We start from the raw sequence: 16,670 nt of genomic DNA on the forward strand, positions 1-16,670 counted from the left end.
CCCCATTCAAATATTCAATGCGTGCGGAACCATTGTTTAACTGTCAGCGCAAAGTCGGACGAAAAAAAAGCAGGGGCACGGCAAGATGGCGCTGCTCTGGGACACCAGCCTGCTGTTAAGAAAAGTTAAAGATTTAAGATGTTTGACACCCAGACGACACCGAGTGAAAGAGAAATGGGTACGTGCTCAACATTAATAATGCCAGACAGTATTTGCATTTAGATCTCGTGTGGCTGCTAAACACAGTGAAAAAGAGAAAAAATGGTAAACTCTGTAACATATTGTATTAGTTAAATCGTTTCGTCTGTTACTGTCTTGGAGCAACTGTAACCCACATCATTTCCTTAGGGATTAATGAAGTATTCTCACTCTGATTCTGATATAAGGTAAAGACAGAGGTTGTACAGGTCTAAATACCTTGAAAGTTAATATTTGCCTTGACCACATTTATTCTTCAGCACAGCAGGAACTCTCTTATTAGTGAGATTGAGATCCTAATCTTTATTCAAGCTTATTGTCATTTCTTTAAGTAATCTTCAGAAATAGTTATTCGGGCTTCTTGAAGGACATTCAGAGCTCATCTTTGGATGTTGGCTGCCTTTTGTTTTGTTATCTGTCAAGATGACCCCACACTGTTTCAGGAACGTCGAAATCCGGGCTCTGGGGAGGTCCAATCCATGACTGATAGTGTTTCACTTTGTGTTTTTGTATCCAGATTTACTTGTATTATCCTGTTGCCAGTCAGACACTTCCTAGATGTGTTGCAAAGTGGATTGAAATTTGACCATACATTTCTGTGTTTATAGTTTCATCCATTTTGACGAGATCCCCAACACCCAACATGACTTTCAGATGCTGTTCATATTGTAGATAGTTTGGGGGTTTTAGCCCCTTTTTTTCTCGATTCGTCTGGTTTCTTTGGTCAAATCAGTCCAAAAATGATGTTTTTTGTCTATCAAACTGTTTTATCTTTGGCATTTTTTTACATTCATTTTACATTCAATTAAAGAAATTGGAAGAGATGATGTGTTTTGTGACAGCCTGGTAGTAACAAAGTGCCTAAAGATACAATTTAAAACTGGTTCTTTGTTAAGTTGTTAAGTTGTTTGTTAAGACACAACCCTGGTTCATCATCATTTGTTCTGAAATGATTCATAGGTCAGTGTTGTGTGGCTTTACAAAAAGAAAACTTGCCTCTGAAAATGGTCAGGTACATATATTTGTACACAGATGTACATTATAGGTCTACTCTAATTTTACATGTATTAAAGCCAGCTTTCCACTCTCCTGGGCATTTAAATTTTATATTGAAATTGGCACAAAGAGAGCATTGATAAAAATGAATTAACATTTATATTAAATGTCCTCCTCCTTTGCTCTCTGACAGGCTGCTACACGTCCCAAGCTCCCACCCACCAGATTGGCCGTGCATCACTTTGACGCCACCTATAGCACTCAGCTGGGGCAGCTGTGGCCCTCAGTGCGACTCGCCATGCTGTCAGAGAGAAAATATGGAGCCCTGCTCAATAATTTCTCCCATAACGCTGCTCTGACAGAGCTCAAAGCTCAGGGATGCGTAGATTTCATCAGTGAAAGAGAGAAAGACGGTAAGTGCGCTAGCCTCAGTCACAGTTATGGTTATTGCTTATTACTGATGCAGGAAATGCTGTGCTGTGGCAATCTCTGATGCTCTGAAGAGTTCAGAAAATTTTATGAAGCTAGCGCTGGAGTGTGAATGATTTGATTTAAATTCATTCAATAGACTATTTACTAAAACATTTCACTGGGAAAAGTCAATATCTTAGTAATTAACACTATTAAAAACTCACTTACAGTGGGGCAAAAAAGTATTTAGTCAGCCACCGATTGTGCAAGTTCACCCACCTAAAATGATGACAGAGGTCAGTAATTTGCACCAGAGGTACACTTCAACTGTGAGAGACAGAATGTGAAAAAAAAATCCATGAATCCACATGGTAGGATTTGTAAAGAATTTATTCGTAAATCAGGGTGGAAAATAAGTATTTGGTCAATAACAAAAATACAACTCATTACTTTGTAACATAACCTTTGTTGGCAATAACAGAGGTCAAACGTTTACTATAGGTCTTTACCAGGTTTGCACACACAGTAGCTGGTATTTTGGCCCATTCCTCCATGCAGATCTTCTCGAGAGCAGTGATGTTTTGGGGCTGTCGCCGAGCAACACGGACTTTCAACTCCCGCCACAGATTTTCTATGGGGTTGAGGTCTGGAGACTGGCTAGGCCACTCCAGAACTTTCAAATGCTTCTTACGGAGCCACTCCTTTGTTGCCCGGGCGGTGTGTTTTGGATCATTGTCATGTTGGAAGACCCAGCCTCGTTTCATCTTCAAAGTTCTCACTGATGGAAGGAGGTTTTGGCTCAAAATCTCACGATACATGGCCCCATTCATTCTGTCCTTAACACGGATCAGTCGTCCTGTCCCCTTGGCAGAAAAACAGCCCCATAGCATGATGTTTCCACCCCCATGCTTCACAGTAGGTATGGTGTTCTTGGGATGCAACTCAGTATTCTTCTTCCTCCAAACACGACGAGTTGAGTTTATACCAAAAAGTTCTACTTTGGTTTCATCTGACCACATGACATTCTCCCAATCCTCTGCTGTATCATCCATGTGCTCTCTGGCAAACTTCAGACGGGCCTGGACATGCACTGGCTTCAGCAGCGGAACACGTCTGGCACTGCGGGATTTGATTCCCTGCCGTTGTAGTGTGTTACTGATGGTGACCTTTGTTACTTTGGTCCCAGCTCTCTGCAGGTCATTCACCAGGTCCCCCCGTGTGGTTCTGGGATCTTTGCTCACCGTTCTCATGATCATTTTGACCCCACGGGATGAGATCTTGCGTGGAGCCCCAGATCGAGGGAGATTATCAGTGGTCTTGTATGTCTTCCATTTTCTGATGATTGCTCCCACAGTTGATTTTTTCACACCAAGCTGCTTGCCTATTGTAGATTCACTCTTCCCAGTCTGGTGCAGGTCTACAATACTTTTCCTGGTGTCCTTCGAAAGCTCTTTGGTCTTGGCCATGGCGGAGTTTGGAGTCTGACTGTTTGAGGCTGTGGACAGGTGTCTTTTATACAGATGATGAGTTCAAACAGGTGCCATTCATACAGGTAACGAGTGGGGGACAGAAAAGCTTCTTACAGAAGACGTTACAGGTCTGTGAGAGCCAGAGATTTTCCTTGTTTGAGGTGACCAAATACTTATTTTCCACCCTGATTTACGAATAAATTCTTTACAAATCCTACCATGTGAATTCATGGATTTTTTTTTCACATTCTGTCTCTCACAGTTGAAGTGTACCTCTGGTGCAAATTACTGACCTCTGCCATCATTTTAAGTGGGGGAACTTGCACAATCGGTGGCTGACTAAATACTTTTTTTCCCCACTGTATATCATCTATTGACTGGCATGTAATTTGCAGTTCCTTCTTGCTTGGAGGAAAAATCAGAGGAACCTAGTGATGTTTCCATGAAGAGCTCTGACGCTGATGGCGAGCAGCTATCTCTAAGCCCAAACATCAAGTGTTTAGTGTTTCCGAGAGGCGACGTGACACGATTCAAGCCTGCAAGGTGAGCAATATTTCCTATCCTGCTACTAACAACAGCATCTTCTAGCAGCGTGCAGTCTGATCCTCAGTTCTCTTTTCTCCTCTTCAGGCCAGACAAGAACGGCCTGTTGGGTTACTACCTGATGGACGCAGCATCTCTGCTGCCCTGTCTTGCACTGGATGTTCAAGAAGGTCACAGCGTGCTTGACCTCTGTGCTGCTCCAGGAGGCAAGACCCTGGCTTTGCTTCAGACCCAGGCCATCAGTAAGTCAAAGTACTTTTACCCTTTTTCAGTTTGTTTTTTGAATCGCCGGGCCAAAAGTCTTTATCACCTATGCTCTATTTGCTGTTCTGCTGTTAACCGTCCACCTGTTTGTGTTTACGTCAAAGGGTTTTTGTGCATAAATGACAGCTCAGTGTCTCGAACACTACGACTGAGGAAGGTCCTCCACAGCTATGTTCCTAAGCATTTTTTGACAAATGAGAACCTGCGCATCACCTCTTTCGATGGCACCAAATGGGGGGAAATTGAAAGCAACACTTTTGACAGAGTAAGCCAGTGCCACATTGTCACAGTCATCCTTTTCACGTTTTGCTCTTTGTCGTTATGTTTTTATTCAAAAACTTTGTTTTGTTCAGCCTTTCCTTTTTTTCCCCTCTAAATTCAGGTCCTTGTTGACGTTCCCTGCACCACAGACAGACATTCACTCATGGAGGACGACAACAACATATTCAGTAAGAATCGGACTGGGGAGAGACGCAGGCTCCCGCAGCTACAGCTGGAGCTGCTGCTGTAAGTTTGGAGGAAATGTGAACAAAATGGGCTTTGAGGCTGTTAAAGTTTGCATGGTTTCATATAAATATGCGCACAATTAAGCAAAATAACAGCTGGTAGTGAGAACTTTTATTTAGATGTTATGTAAATCGAACCCTCTGTGTTTCCTGCAGAGCGGGAATCCAGGCTGCTTGTCCTGGTGGGGAGATCCTCTACTCCACCTGCACGCTCTCACAGAACCAGAACCTCAGTGTGGTTGAACAGGCTATCTACCAAGCTCGAGAGAAAGATGGCATCCATCTACAGGTTAGTGAGAGACTTTTTTTGTATCAATAAGAAACACGTCAAAGTTGTGGGAGATATAAAACGCACAGAAACTGAAATCAGACCTCGAATAACTGCCCATTTTTCTTTTATTTCCTCATATCTCGATCACATTCAGGTTGTGGATCTGAGGCCCCTGATGCGCATGTTCGGGAACACCTTTCACTTCGCTCCGGACCTCCACCTGGGCGAGATGGTCATCCCGCACCTAGCAGCTAACTTTGGACCCATTTACATGTGCAAGCTAAAGAGGCTGACGTAGGACGTGGACTCTTGCACAAGTTCGCCTGAGACTTTCAAATACTGAGCAACTCTGCTGCCAGATTTGGAGTCAGCTGGATTTGCAAACTGCTTCTGGTGGACCCGGGCTTTCATCATAACTGTTTTCCGGAGCTTTTTGAAGCCTTCTAAGCCAACCGTGACTCTCAGAGACGTTTCTCCTTTTTCCTCTGTTTTCTCAGTCCTATATGATTACTAAGCCTTAACACTGGGTCACCTTTGCAGGCTACACAGCACATGTAAATAATATCAGTTTTAGATTGTGCAGGTAAAGCATGAGACAAACAGGAAAGAGATTTTTCCTCAGTGCAGAATTGGATCAGTCAATTCACCAGACACGAGGACAGGTGACTCTGAGCGCACAATATCCCATCCAAATCCTAACACTTTTTTTTTTTTTGCAGCTTTCTAGTAGGGTCCTTATGCTTTAAAACTAGCTGCACGAGCTGATGAATGACCTCTTTTTAGTTTCAAAGGGACGTGAGGAGTACTTCCTAAAGTCTGGCCTGCACTGACCCGTCCCTTCAGTGTCCTCATCATTCATGCTGGTCATCATGATTGATGCACTAAACTGCTGTTAAACGAATAATTAAACTGAACTTATTGACGATGTGGATGTTTAGGTTTTTATCAGTAAACCATTCAAATTAATGTAAGTTAAATTTACATTATCACTAGAAATCACCCGAGGGCACACTGTGCACCAGAGTGTTCTTTGCACAGATCTTTTCTACTGTGACATATTAAAGAGATGTGACACACAACCAGGATATGCATATGGCCGTGTGAGAAGAAGTCAAATAGTCATTCAATAAGTTGTTAGTCAGCACTTTACGTTCTTATCACATTTTGAGTGTGATTAAATGTTAATATTTAAGTGGTGCTCGTAAGTTACAGGCGATAGCTACAAGAAAACAATGGACAGAGGATTAAGATTACAATTAGGAAGGATGTGTCATTTTCTTTAAAGGTCTCCTCCACTCATATATAGCTATTTATGAGTTGCTGTTTAATTTTTGCCCTCTAGGTGTCAACAGTAGATCAAGATTACAAGTGTCCTGTATCTTCCTTGTCCACTAGAGGACACTGAGCGTTTATATGTGGAAATGCTACTGTAATTCCACTATGTGTGTTTGTCTTGCTGTACTTTGTCAGCTGCACAGGGATGATGTTTGTGGTTTGGGGAAAAAAACACAAATTTCCATCAGAATTACCTGCTCTCTTTAGCTCGGCAATGAAAATGGGCTTGTCTTGTTCTTTGCTTATTCATCAGGTTTGATGGCTTTGCCTAATAATGCGATATATGGCTGTGTGAGAGGAGGGCGTAATGAAAAGGCAGGTAATGACTTCTTTGACCATTTGGCTTCTCACATCTGAATCTGCGCAGCTTTCATTACTATAGCTGGATTGAGTCCGTTTTTGCATCGGCATCACTCAGAGGTGAAATGGTTCCTCTTATCACAGCCTAATGTGAGCGCAGAGGTGCCTCTTTTTCTTTTTTTTCCATCACACCGCCGATGACCCTTTATGTTGTCCTGGCCCAGGCAATGTAGCATGAAAAAAGGTGTGTGTCTCTGTGTGTGCGTGTTTCTTAACGAGTCCACCATCCACATCCCACTGTCATTAAGCTGCTCCGGAGCTGACTCCCATCCCCGTGCCGGGATGGACGTCAGCCATGCGGCTCCCAGATGAACATTAAAGAGGCAGCAGAGAGCTAAAATGGGACGACTCGCCCCGTTTTGCCCCTCCGCTTTTTTTTATTCCACAGATGAGTGCAGATAATTTTCTGTGCGATTGTGAGTGATTACTGTATTACTGCGGTAAAAGGGGGATGTATCGGGGAATGCAGGGGGAATTAATGACACATAAAAACTATTTTTGTATTGACTGCGTTCGTCCCCAGGGCCTCGAATGCCTCCTCGCATATCTTGTGATTACCTAAACGTATTGTAAATATGTGTTTCCTATGGGCTCCTACATAAATTTACATGTTTTAACACTCAGGAGACGGCAGACTGTTAGAGATGAGTTACTCTCTATTCTGCCTGTCTATAGACTCGACTGGCTGCCTGCTTCATTATTGAATTAGCCAATGAAGCGCTGTGCGTTTGTGTCCCTATGTGTAAGCCTGTGTTAGGGAGACATGCTGTGTATTAGAAAGATGAATATTATGGATTTAACTACACACCCACATGCTTCCGCTGTGTTTTCTAGTACAATTTTTGTTAATAAACCTGCAAAAACACTAATGGTTTGATGTTTTCACCTTGTGCCTCACGAGCTCGAAATGAATGTTAAAACTGAGCATCTACAGCAGGTTGTTTTAATAGTTAAATCGGTGTTTGTGCCGTCAGTGGTTCAAAGTAAACTTTAAGGTGTCTGTTTGGTAAAGACACACATGGAGGAATGTTGCAGGTTGTAGTAGTTAAGCTGCTCTTCCTGCTGTGGAGATTCCAGCCCAGAGGTGAAGTTCAGACTCGTGTCCCAGCTAGCAGCGGGGCAGAAGATCTCAGCAGTGGGGGTCTTTGTTGCAGATACATTAATGTAGACTTGAGCCCAGCAGGATGTGCTCTCTGCTGTTCTCAACCACAGAGTGCACAGAAATGCTATAGAGTGTGTGTGTGTGCGTTTTTCCTTCTTCATTTTCAGAGTGCAGCTGTTCGTCTCTTTACTGTTCAGCTCCACAGCTCGCTCATATTTACAGGCATCCAGTCGTCTATTTACATTTTACCAAAAGATCATTTGCACGTTGTGTTTTTTTGATGCTTGTGTGGAAATGTTAGAAACTTGAGAGAGGTGGAGACGGACTGAGAGCAGTTGACCTGCCTTTTTCTTTAATTTTCAGACTTTTCCACTTTGAATAATTTATAATTACTCAACGGTTACACTGGAACAGTAGATCTACAGCCACAGCAGTGAAGCAAACCTCACCAATAGACACAAGGTTTTATACACACTGAATGTACTTGTTTTATTTGTTTTCAATGTGGTAAATAAAGATACTTTTTAAAATAAATAATAAAAAGAATTTGTGGTGGATTTTCTACACACGTACAGGGGTCTGTTTTCAGTGACTATAACTACTGTGTTACCTGTTGAGTTTATCATGCAAAGGTTTTATCCATATCACGAGCCACTAATCTGTGACTTAAATATTTCACATGGACCTTACAGTTTGATCCAACAGGCCCATACCAACACCGTACCATTTAACGGTTTTCATAAAATGAGGTTCATATACTAGACGTGTTTTCACTGTGTAATCTAAGCATCCGTCGACAGACTCGATGCTCCGTGAAGTGGCTGGGAGAGCTCCCGTTTGGTTTAGTGACGCCCACATTGGAAATGCACCCCAAGGTTTAGACTGCAGCCAGATTAAGAAGAGAGAGAATTGGGGTTTTCTTCTCTTTAAGAAGATTACCCAGGAAGGGGCGAGATGGCAGTCAGAGTGTTTAAGAGAAAAAGGGCAAGAAGAAAATGGAAGATGAAGTGGAACTAAAGGAGGGTGGCCCTGGATACACAGTTTAGCCACCTGTTGTCGGCCTCTTGATATCACTCTCTTCTTTGTTTCTCTGTCCACGTAACCCATTTCCCTCTGTTTATGTCTGTGAAAGGTGTTAGGGAAAGTGGCAACGATTGTTTCCACTTTTTGGCAGAAAATGTGAGTTAAATGACGAAGCCTTTTTTTTTTCCTGGGCAGCTGTGAGTCTGATTGTACTTGTGCTTCCCTCTCCCTTAAGTTCGTGCTGGTGGTTTCCAGGAGAGCTTTGATGTGTATCTGGGCAATGCACTATTAGAGGGATTTCCCCGGGTCTGACAGCTCAGAGAATATGCTGCGAAATGGCAATGCCACTGGGCTAAAAGAATGCTGGAAACAGGATTAGGATCATATTCTGGCAGACCCTGTCACCTACTCAATGGGCCGAGATTTCCAACACTGGCAGTTTTCATTCTCGCCATGGTTTAAACCTTTGAGAGAACCATGGAGAGGAGGGAGAAAAAGCACTGATTGAATGGTACACTGTGATTTTTGTGTGGGGGTCTTGCTCCGAGGGGCTGTGTGTGTGTGTGTGTGTGTGTGTGTGTGTGTGTGTGTGTGTGTGTGTGTGTGAGAAGCAGAAGCATATTTTCATGCTTTTTACAAACTAAAAGTTTGCAAGACTGGATGGATTTTTTTACAGATACACACACAGGACACACATCGCCATCACTTGCTTTAAGGAAAGTAAATGAGCATCTCTAACTGCCTACAAATAAGTGGCTATGGCCTCAGTGAAGCCCTGAGTGTTAGAGATGGAAGCGCCTGATCCAGCATCAAGGGCTCAACACACTTGACCCTGAAGCAGTACAATCAAGCAATCCCTGTTCAGCCCCCAGGGTGTGTGTGTGTTGGGGGAGGAATGGGTGTTAAGGGGGGGGGGAGTGAACATTTGGAACAAGACTATTGTTATGTTCTCTGGTCCAAAGCCCCATGGGAGGAAATCCTGCCATGTACCTGGACAGATTCCTCCTCTGGATAACAAGGACATTCACTTTGGATGCAGACATATCCGTCACACATCAGCGTGCCCTTGGCCGAGGACACGCGCGTGTATGTGGTGTAATAAAACACAACAAGGTTTAGGGTGAGGTGTTACACCCACATTAACGCTGCTAATCTGGTGAGATCATTATCCCCGTCTGTCCAAATTTTGGGAAGCGGTCGTTCATAACTGCAGCCGAGGTGCATTAGTTATTTACACACACGTATACACACACACACTGAGAGGGACATATGTATATTCAAGGCTAATTCATTTAAGAGCAGAACAATGTCACATACAATACATGTAAAGTTTACTGTGAGAGGAGCAAGGGCGTGCTTTAGAGGATGTGGCAGAGATGCCCAGTTGCCCTGTGTGTGTGTGTGTGTGTGTGTGTGTGTGTGTGTGTGTGTGTGTGTGTGTGTGTGTGTGTGTGTGTGTGTGTGTGTGTGCGTGTGTGTGTGAGAGAGAGAGTACGGTTGGGTGGGGGTCTGCATTTTGACAAACCATGCTGTTAAAGATATAATAGCAGCATAATCACCGCCCCAGGCTGTCATTCTTCAGGATAATGGCCTGCTTATTCATTGGGGATGCCGTATGTCCCCACGCTGCTTTTTATTTCCCAGATATTTCAGATTACGTGTTTCTTTCGTTGCTCCTGTACCCTTTGTCTTGTTACAAATTCTCATGTATTTGTGTTTGTATTTTTAGTGTTCTTTAAATTTGACCTTCCCTCCGCTCTTTCATCGTCCCCGTGCCTTTTCTTTGCTTTGCTCGTTCTCTCTTCTCATCATCCATGTCTTCAGACTAAACTGATATATTAAATATGTACTTGCTTATATTAATTGCAGGACTTTGAGGTCCTTCACTCAGTCAGTTGGTTTTATGTTTTGCTTACCTGAAAAATGGTGTAACAATATTACAAATATAAAGCTTGATCATATGCTCGTCATATCTTTAACTTCATGCTGTTTAATGACTTTTTTTCAAGGTTTGTCCGTGAACACCCGTCCCGTCTAAATCTTCAGCAAAAATCAAGAAGTCTTCATTGTAAAGATCTTCAGGCAATGTTTTTATTTGAAGTTATTTTACAACAACACAAGTTCAAGTCTACATTATTGAGAGGAGCAAAGAAAACAACACTGCTGATGGTCCGGTCGCTCTCCTCCACCTTTACATATCTATTTAGCACCGGACCAAGTAGTTTGACAGAAACAGTCGGGGAACAGCATTAGAAACAACAACAGAACTCAAATAGAGTTGAGACAGCAGAACACAGAGGACTCAGGTCAATTATTCACTGAGATGTCTTCTCCTTCTTTTGCTTTTACACCTGGATTGATTGAAAAACACGGAGGGTGGTAGTTCTCCAGAAAATTTAAATGTGCTCAGGTTCTTCTTTTAAATTAATTCTCGAAGAAGGAAAAAAAACTTAAAATTTTAAATATCAGTTCAATCCAGGAGTGTTAAAATGACAACCAAGACAGGAGGGGGTGGACAGGGCTGTCGGTGAGCTCAGTAAATACAATCTTACAATCTGACAAGGAATTTTATCTGAGACAGAGTCCATTATTATTAATTATACAACATAATAGGAACTTTACAATTACTTTACCAGTAAACATTAATAGATAGACTTTTTTTGTATTTTACATATTAAAATAATGTGCTTTTTTTTTTATTTGAAGACATTATCTTCCAAAACACATTAACGGAAAACATCAGAGACGTGTGTGATTCTCATCAAGTGCTGACGGTGTGGCTTTCAATGAAAAGCTGCATGTTTCCTCGAGAGACTATTAAGGCGGGAATAATACAAGTCAAGACGATCTTTAACCGAGTCCTAATATGTTTACCATCGTTCTGTATTCACAGAAGATGAACAAGTCATTGCAAAGTCGTGCGTCTGCCTCAGTCAACAGTTTTGGCATACGGACTCTTTGAATCTAAAAATGCTGCATTAAGTGTTACGCGTGTTTGTAATTGCGCTCGCCCCAGCTCCCTCAGCCCAGGGCAAAATGTAATTAAAACCTCTGAGAATTTAGTCACTGAAATCATTTGCTCATTATCAAGCCAGCCTCTGTACAAAGTGGCATATTAGTGGCTATTAAACTAGTGAATTAGTCACTTATAATTATGGTGTTGAGGACAACATGACTCGGGTTTATTTTTATTTATGTGCTGTTGTGTTTTACGTGGTATGTACATAACCACACGGCTTCACTGAAATGTCTCTTTGCTGCACGAGTGATTCCTTCCAAAGTGCCTCATTTATTCACATTGTTCTTGTAAACATTATTTGCATTGTTATTTTTCTTGTTTTGCTTTGTTTAAGTGAGCGCGTCCAGCCGTTCACACCATTTTTCATGATTCTTTTTCATTTATTTAGGAAGGTCCAGCATTGCATGACTGTTGGAAGTATTTTCATTTTATGGAGTGTTGCATCTTACAGCAGTGCTGTCCATTATCTTGGGGGTTTTCTCTTTTCCAACGATACGCTGAGCTGCAACAGAAGCTATGAGAAGTCGAGCAGGTGGTCGACATGTGGTGCGTTTTGAAGAGATGTTAAATGGAGATCTGTAGGTCCAAAGCATTTTGGCGTGTTTTATTTACGAACATCTCTGTATGTTCTGTGCCCATCTGCTGGAGGAGTCCTTGTATGCTTCCTAAAGAGCTATCACAGCCACACGGACACGCAGTAGGGTATGGTAATGTGCAGGCTCTGGCCTAGTTTACGCCATCTTTCACCCCTTCTGATTCTCAGTTAGACATTGTGTCCAGTCCCAGCGAGGCGGCGTGCTGCTTGGCCCTCAGACGCAGGTTCTCAATGCTGGTGGTCTTGCTGTTGTGGCTGGTGAGGCCGCCTGCAGTTGATGCCTGCAGCAGCGGGCTGTTCCACACCTGCTGTGCGTGATGGGACAGGGACTGATAGTAGGACTGGCAGGGCAGAGAGCCCAGTGGCGCAGGGGGCATGTTAACATTCATTCCCAGGTAGGGAAGTGAAGACGGGGCAGCGAGGTCAAAAGCGGGGTAGTGCACCAGGTTGTTGGTGGCGGCCATGTGCTGGCGGAACTGCTCCTGCAGACGAAACAGACTGAGGGGGGACGAAGAGTAAGAGTGGCTCTGAGAGAGAGGACCGGTGCTGGCCAGGCTGCTGCTGGAGGACGAAGGTGTCACTGACGGAGAGACCAGGGGGGAATCTGTACAGGGACAAGGAGGGTTAAGAAAGTTTTATATATATGCTTTAGTAGTCAGCTGATTTAATGCATTAAGTTTGCCAAGGATAAAAGGACTTGTACTTAGTATTCTTACCTGGTTTAGGGCTGAGTCTTTTACAAGCTGGAGAGTCGTCCCCAGGTGTCACCGCCCTTTCACACTTCATTTCCTCTTTCTGGGATTTGCTCTCGTCCTCCTTATCGGTGGCATTATCCTCTGTTGCCGACTCGCTGCCTGAATGTTCTGCTGACGTGACGTTCAGCTCCATGTCCAGCGGAACAGGACGAACCACAGGACCCTCTGTCTCCGGGGAGGAGGAGGAGGAGGAGGATGAAGGTGGAAGCTGGGTATCAGAAAGGATAGTGGTGGAGGGAGGCATGTCCTCCTTCTCGCTTCCTCCTTCCCCGGACACCTCCTTCTGCTTCTGAAGCTGCTCCTTCTGGAGGCTGCGCTGCTTCTTACGAAACTTTGCTCTGCGGTTTTTGAACCAAACCTGGAGGATAAAGATTATTATAGACCGTTAATAGGAAACTGGGGTAGAGACTTTAGTGCATTGCGATAAGTGATCCTCTATGTTCCAGAAGTTTTTTGTTTTTATTAATTTGTTGTGTTCTTAATTTTGATCTTGTTGGGGGGTGGGGGGGGGGGGTGGGGGTTTAAATCAAAAAATAAAATATAATATGCTCAAGTGCCCACGCTTTAAATTCACAATCAAGCTTCAAAAATGTTATACTTATTAGCTGGCAGTTTTTTTACAACTTTTTTTAGGTTGTTTTTTTTTAGGTTGTTCAGATGAACAATCTTTTGTGGATGATAATGCAAAACTTCACAATCTACAAAAGCCATAGCACTGCTTATAAATATCGTTTAGATACTGTTTTTATCACTGCTAATCACGTTTTTATTGAAGTGTTTCAAGCTGTGTTTTTGTGAAATGAAGACAGAAGTTTTGTTTGTTTTACTTAAAACTGTCTCCCATCTTTTATAAAATCTCTATCTCTAACGTCATAAACCCAACACTAATATAAAATAATATATTTTTATATTATATTTTTATTCTTCTTCTTCGGACGTGCCTACCTGCACGCGGGCCTCGGGCAAATTGGTGCACATGGCAAGTCGCTCCCTCATCACCACATCCGGGTAATGGGTCTTCTGGAAAGTCTTCTCCAGCGCTTCCAGCTGCTGCGCAGTGAAGGCCGTGCGGCTCCGGCGCTGTTTGCGGTGCTGAGAGCCGTAGCGTGCCTCCAGGATGATGTCTTGAAATGTGCAGCCGTTGGAAGAGAAAACACACGGCAAGTTTTATTTCACTGAACAGGGTGGGTTTGTGTGGCACTTTCATACTTGGGGCAGCTTATTTGTTAATTTAATTAATTTACTTATTGCTTAAAAAAAAGCTTGAGGGCTTAGACACGTTTTAATATTATCCACTCTCTTCTTTTGCTTTTCCAAAAAGGAAAAAAAGATTTTTGTGATGGCTAATTGTAAAAAATAATAATAAAAAAAAGTCTAATAATAAAAAAAAGTCTAATACGTCACTAAATGTCTTTGTGGCCTACCACAGCACATATTTCACTTGTTTATTTAGTCTGATCCCAGCTATATCCCTTCACGGTGTAAGATGATTAATCGTGAAAGCGAATATTAACACCTAATTAAAAATATTCTAGAACAATCACAGACGCGAATTTTGGCTCTATGTATACTCTTTTTTTTCTTTTTACAAAAAACAAACAAACAAATTCAAGCTCGTTTCTATAAACACTGTCTCCTGCTTGTGTGTGTGAGCGTGCATTCAATTACCAGCTAGTCTCTCAGCCAACGTAAGCGCGTGCACGGACGGCCGGTAGTCGGGCGCGTGCTGCGCCTGTTGTGCGGCCTGCTGGTGCAGGTTGTACATGGCGCTGAGGGAGTTCATGGCGTGCAGAGAGTAGCCGTTCACCCCGTAGTGCTGCATGGTGAGAGGTCGCTACCTGCGGAAGGGAAGAGAAGGAAGGGCATCTGGCGTTAGGGGAGGGCGCGTGACTGCTGATTGGCAGGCAACATTGTTGAACACGTGATCTAAAACCTTTTTTTATTAGAAGAACAAATGGTTTGGAGACATCCAGTTCAGATGAACTGTGACACACACACACAGCGTATTTATTAGTAAGTGACAGTAGGCCCACGCACTCAGGGGCCAATAGATTTTAATGTTTTCAGTCAGACTAAAGTGTTATCCATTAACATCCAATTACCGCTCTATTCAATCCATTAATTATACAAAAGACTTTTAATTGGGGTAATTATCACTCTTCGCCATAATGAACCGTGACGGATGCCTTATTCATGAATTTATTCCCGGCGTTTGTGTGTTCAAGAGAACCTAAATCCCCACTGAAAACGTTGCTTTGACAGATCAACGCGCTCATGAAATGTGTTAGGACATGATACAAGCTGATTGTTAAGAGTGTCGGTGGTAAAAGGTGCAGCCAGATAGCAGGATTATAATTAGTAGTAGTAGTATTAAGTCATGAATAATCCGGTCAAGTGATGTTAATTTTCAAGGCTATATTTTTCTTTTTTGTCCCCATATTTAACAGCAAAGGTAGTCATTTGCTGGTAGTCTTCTGCTATTAATAATAAGTCTTACAGGCCTGAACACTTGCAGCTTTAAAGGCAGGAAACTCATCGAAGGGAAATCGTCCACCAGGCAGCAATTTCCAAAAACTCTATTTTGTAGTTCTCCTTCACGACCGAGATTTTCATAGATGAGACCGCTTGAGGACACGATTAGATATGTATTAGCACCAAGGAGGCTGACAGAAGGGGCTATCTCCGAGGCCCAAACAGTTATTATAACTATAACAGAGGGACCACAGGGAGAAGATATAAATCTTCCTGCTGGATGACAGCTTTGTAAGTGGCTGTAAGTTCTTGCGCTTAAACGGAGAACTCAAATAATATCATCAATTAAAACTTTAAGGGCGTGATTTAATTTCTTAACTGCTTTGTTTAACTAGATGAATTTGACTTCTTCGTGTAACAAATCAGAATATGCAGTAATACTAAGGGGCCAGTAACTCAGTACATGTTAGTGTGAAGAGTTTAAATTGTTCAATGCTGTGATGGATAACAGTAATTTATGACTTTGTTGTTAATTTGATTGCGACTATGATAAACATGTGATTCATTTCAGTTAGGTAACTTCTGTGTCTCCTCATTATTATTATTATTGATAATAACATGTAAACCATTTAGGATGTTGAGCCAGTTTTAGCACACACGGGTTGCCGTCGTTGTAAAAGGCGTTTCTTTCTGTTCCTCTCTTGGCTTTTTAGTGCCGTGTGCGTGCGTGCGTGCTCTGGCGTGTGCGCGCGACGCCCGCAGTGCCCGTTCCCAGCCTATTAAGTGGCTCCGGCGGCTGATGAATGTGATCAGAGGGCAGTGGGGAATAGTTTAATTCGCGGGGACAGAAGGTGCTTCGCTAAACATTTACTTTACTCCCCCAAGTATTTGAGTTGAATGGGTACCCCCTCCCTCCCCTTCACACACACACACACACACACACACACACACACACCTCCCCTTCCCTTCTCTGGCGGCCTCTTATCCCATCGCCCCGGGGCAACGTTTTGGCTGAGATGTATGGCTGCTCCGCGGGTAAAAATATGCATGTTGATCCCCATTTGGCTCCCCGTCTAATGGAAGTGCAAATAGGTTTCGACTGCGAGGCCCTCCATTTATCATCACCGCTGACATGGACGGACGTACAGTGGGACCCAGCGCTTAGCTCTGCGGCGGAGCTCCCTCGTGTGCGCGTGCGTGCATGCGAGCGCGTTCAGGCAGACTTCGGTTCTCCTCAGCTACCTTTTTCTGCATTACATCTTCTGAAATTAAATTAAATTAAGCCTCTAGTCGCAAAAGATTTAAGAAAATAAATAAATAAAAAAAGAATCACCATCCAGCGGAGTGAGAG

General features: G+C 43.0%; 2 protein-coding genes across 3 annotated transcripts; one reads left to right on the top strand and one right to left on the bottom strand.

Moving 5' to 3' along the window:
• The first annotated feature begins 85 nt into the window (after positions 1-85).
• On the top strand, positions 86-5,543 carry nsun4 (NOP2/Sun RNA methyltransferase 4). Its single transcript, XM_085378127.1, has 8 exons — positions 86-178; positions 1,388-1,607; positions 3,470-3,617; positions 3,705-3,859; positions 3,986-4,146; positions 4,264-4,388; positions 4,544-4,676; positions 4,813-5,543. The coding sequence occupies exons 1-8, from the start codon at positions 86-88 to the stop codon at positions 4,954-4,956; spliced, it is 1,179 nt and encodes a 392-aa protein (XP_085234253.1). The 3' UTR covers positions 4,957-5,543.
• A 6,713-nt stretch (positions 5,544-12,256) lies between these two features.
• dmbx1a (diencephalon/mesencephalon homeobox 1a) lies at positions 12,257-14,669 on the bottom strand. Of its 2 annotated transcripts, none has more exons than XM_085378283.1 (4): positions 14,518-14,669; positions 13,793-13,988; positions 12,809-13,205; positions 12,257-12,696 (listed from the first exon to the last, which is right to left on the bottom strand). In XM_085378283.1, the coding sequence occupies exons 1-4, from the start codon at positions 14,667-14,669 to the stop codon at positions 12,257-12,259; spliced, it is 1,185 nt and encodes a 394-aa protein (XP_085234409.1). The 2 variants fall into 2 exon arrangements, with proteins under 2 accessions (XP_085234409.1, XP_085234410.1); XM_085378284.1 differs by having other exon boundaries at positions 13,793-13,971; positions 14,516-14,669.
• Between the last annotated feature and the right edge of the window lie 2,001 nt (positions 14,670-16,670).

This window comes from Diplotaxodon limnothrissa, linkage group LG18 (genome assembly GCF_057381915.1).
Source record: "Diplotaxodon limnothrissa isolate DT_005_m linkage group LG18, D_limnothrissa_male_GT1.1, whole genome shotgun sequence".
NCBI classification, from domain to species: Eukaryota; Metazoa; Chordata; class Actinopteri; order Cichliformes; family Cichlidae; genus Diplotaxodon; species Diplotaxodon limnothrissa.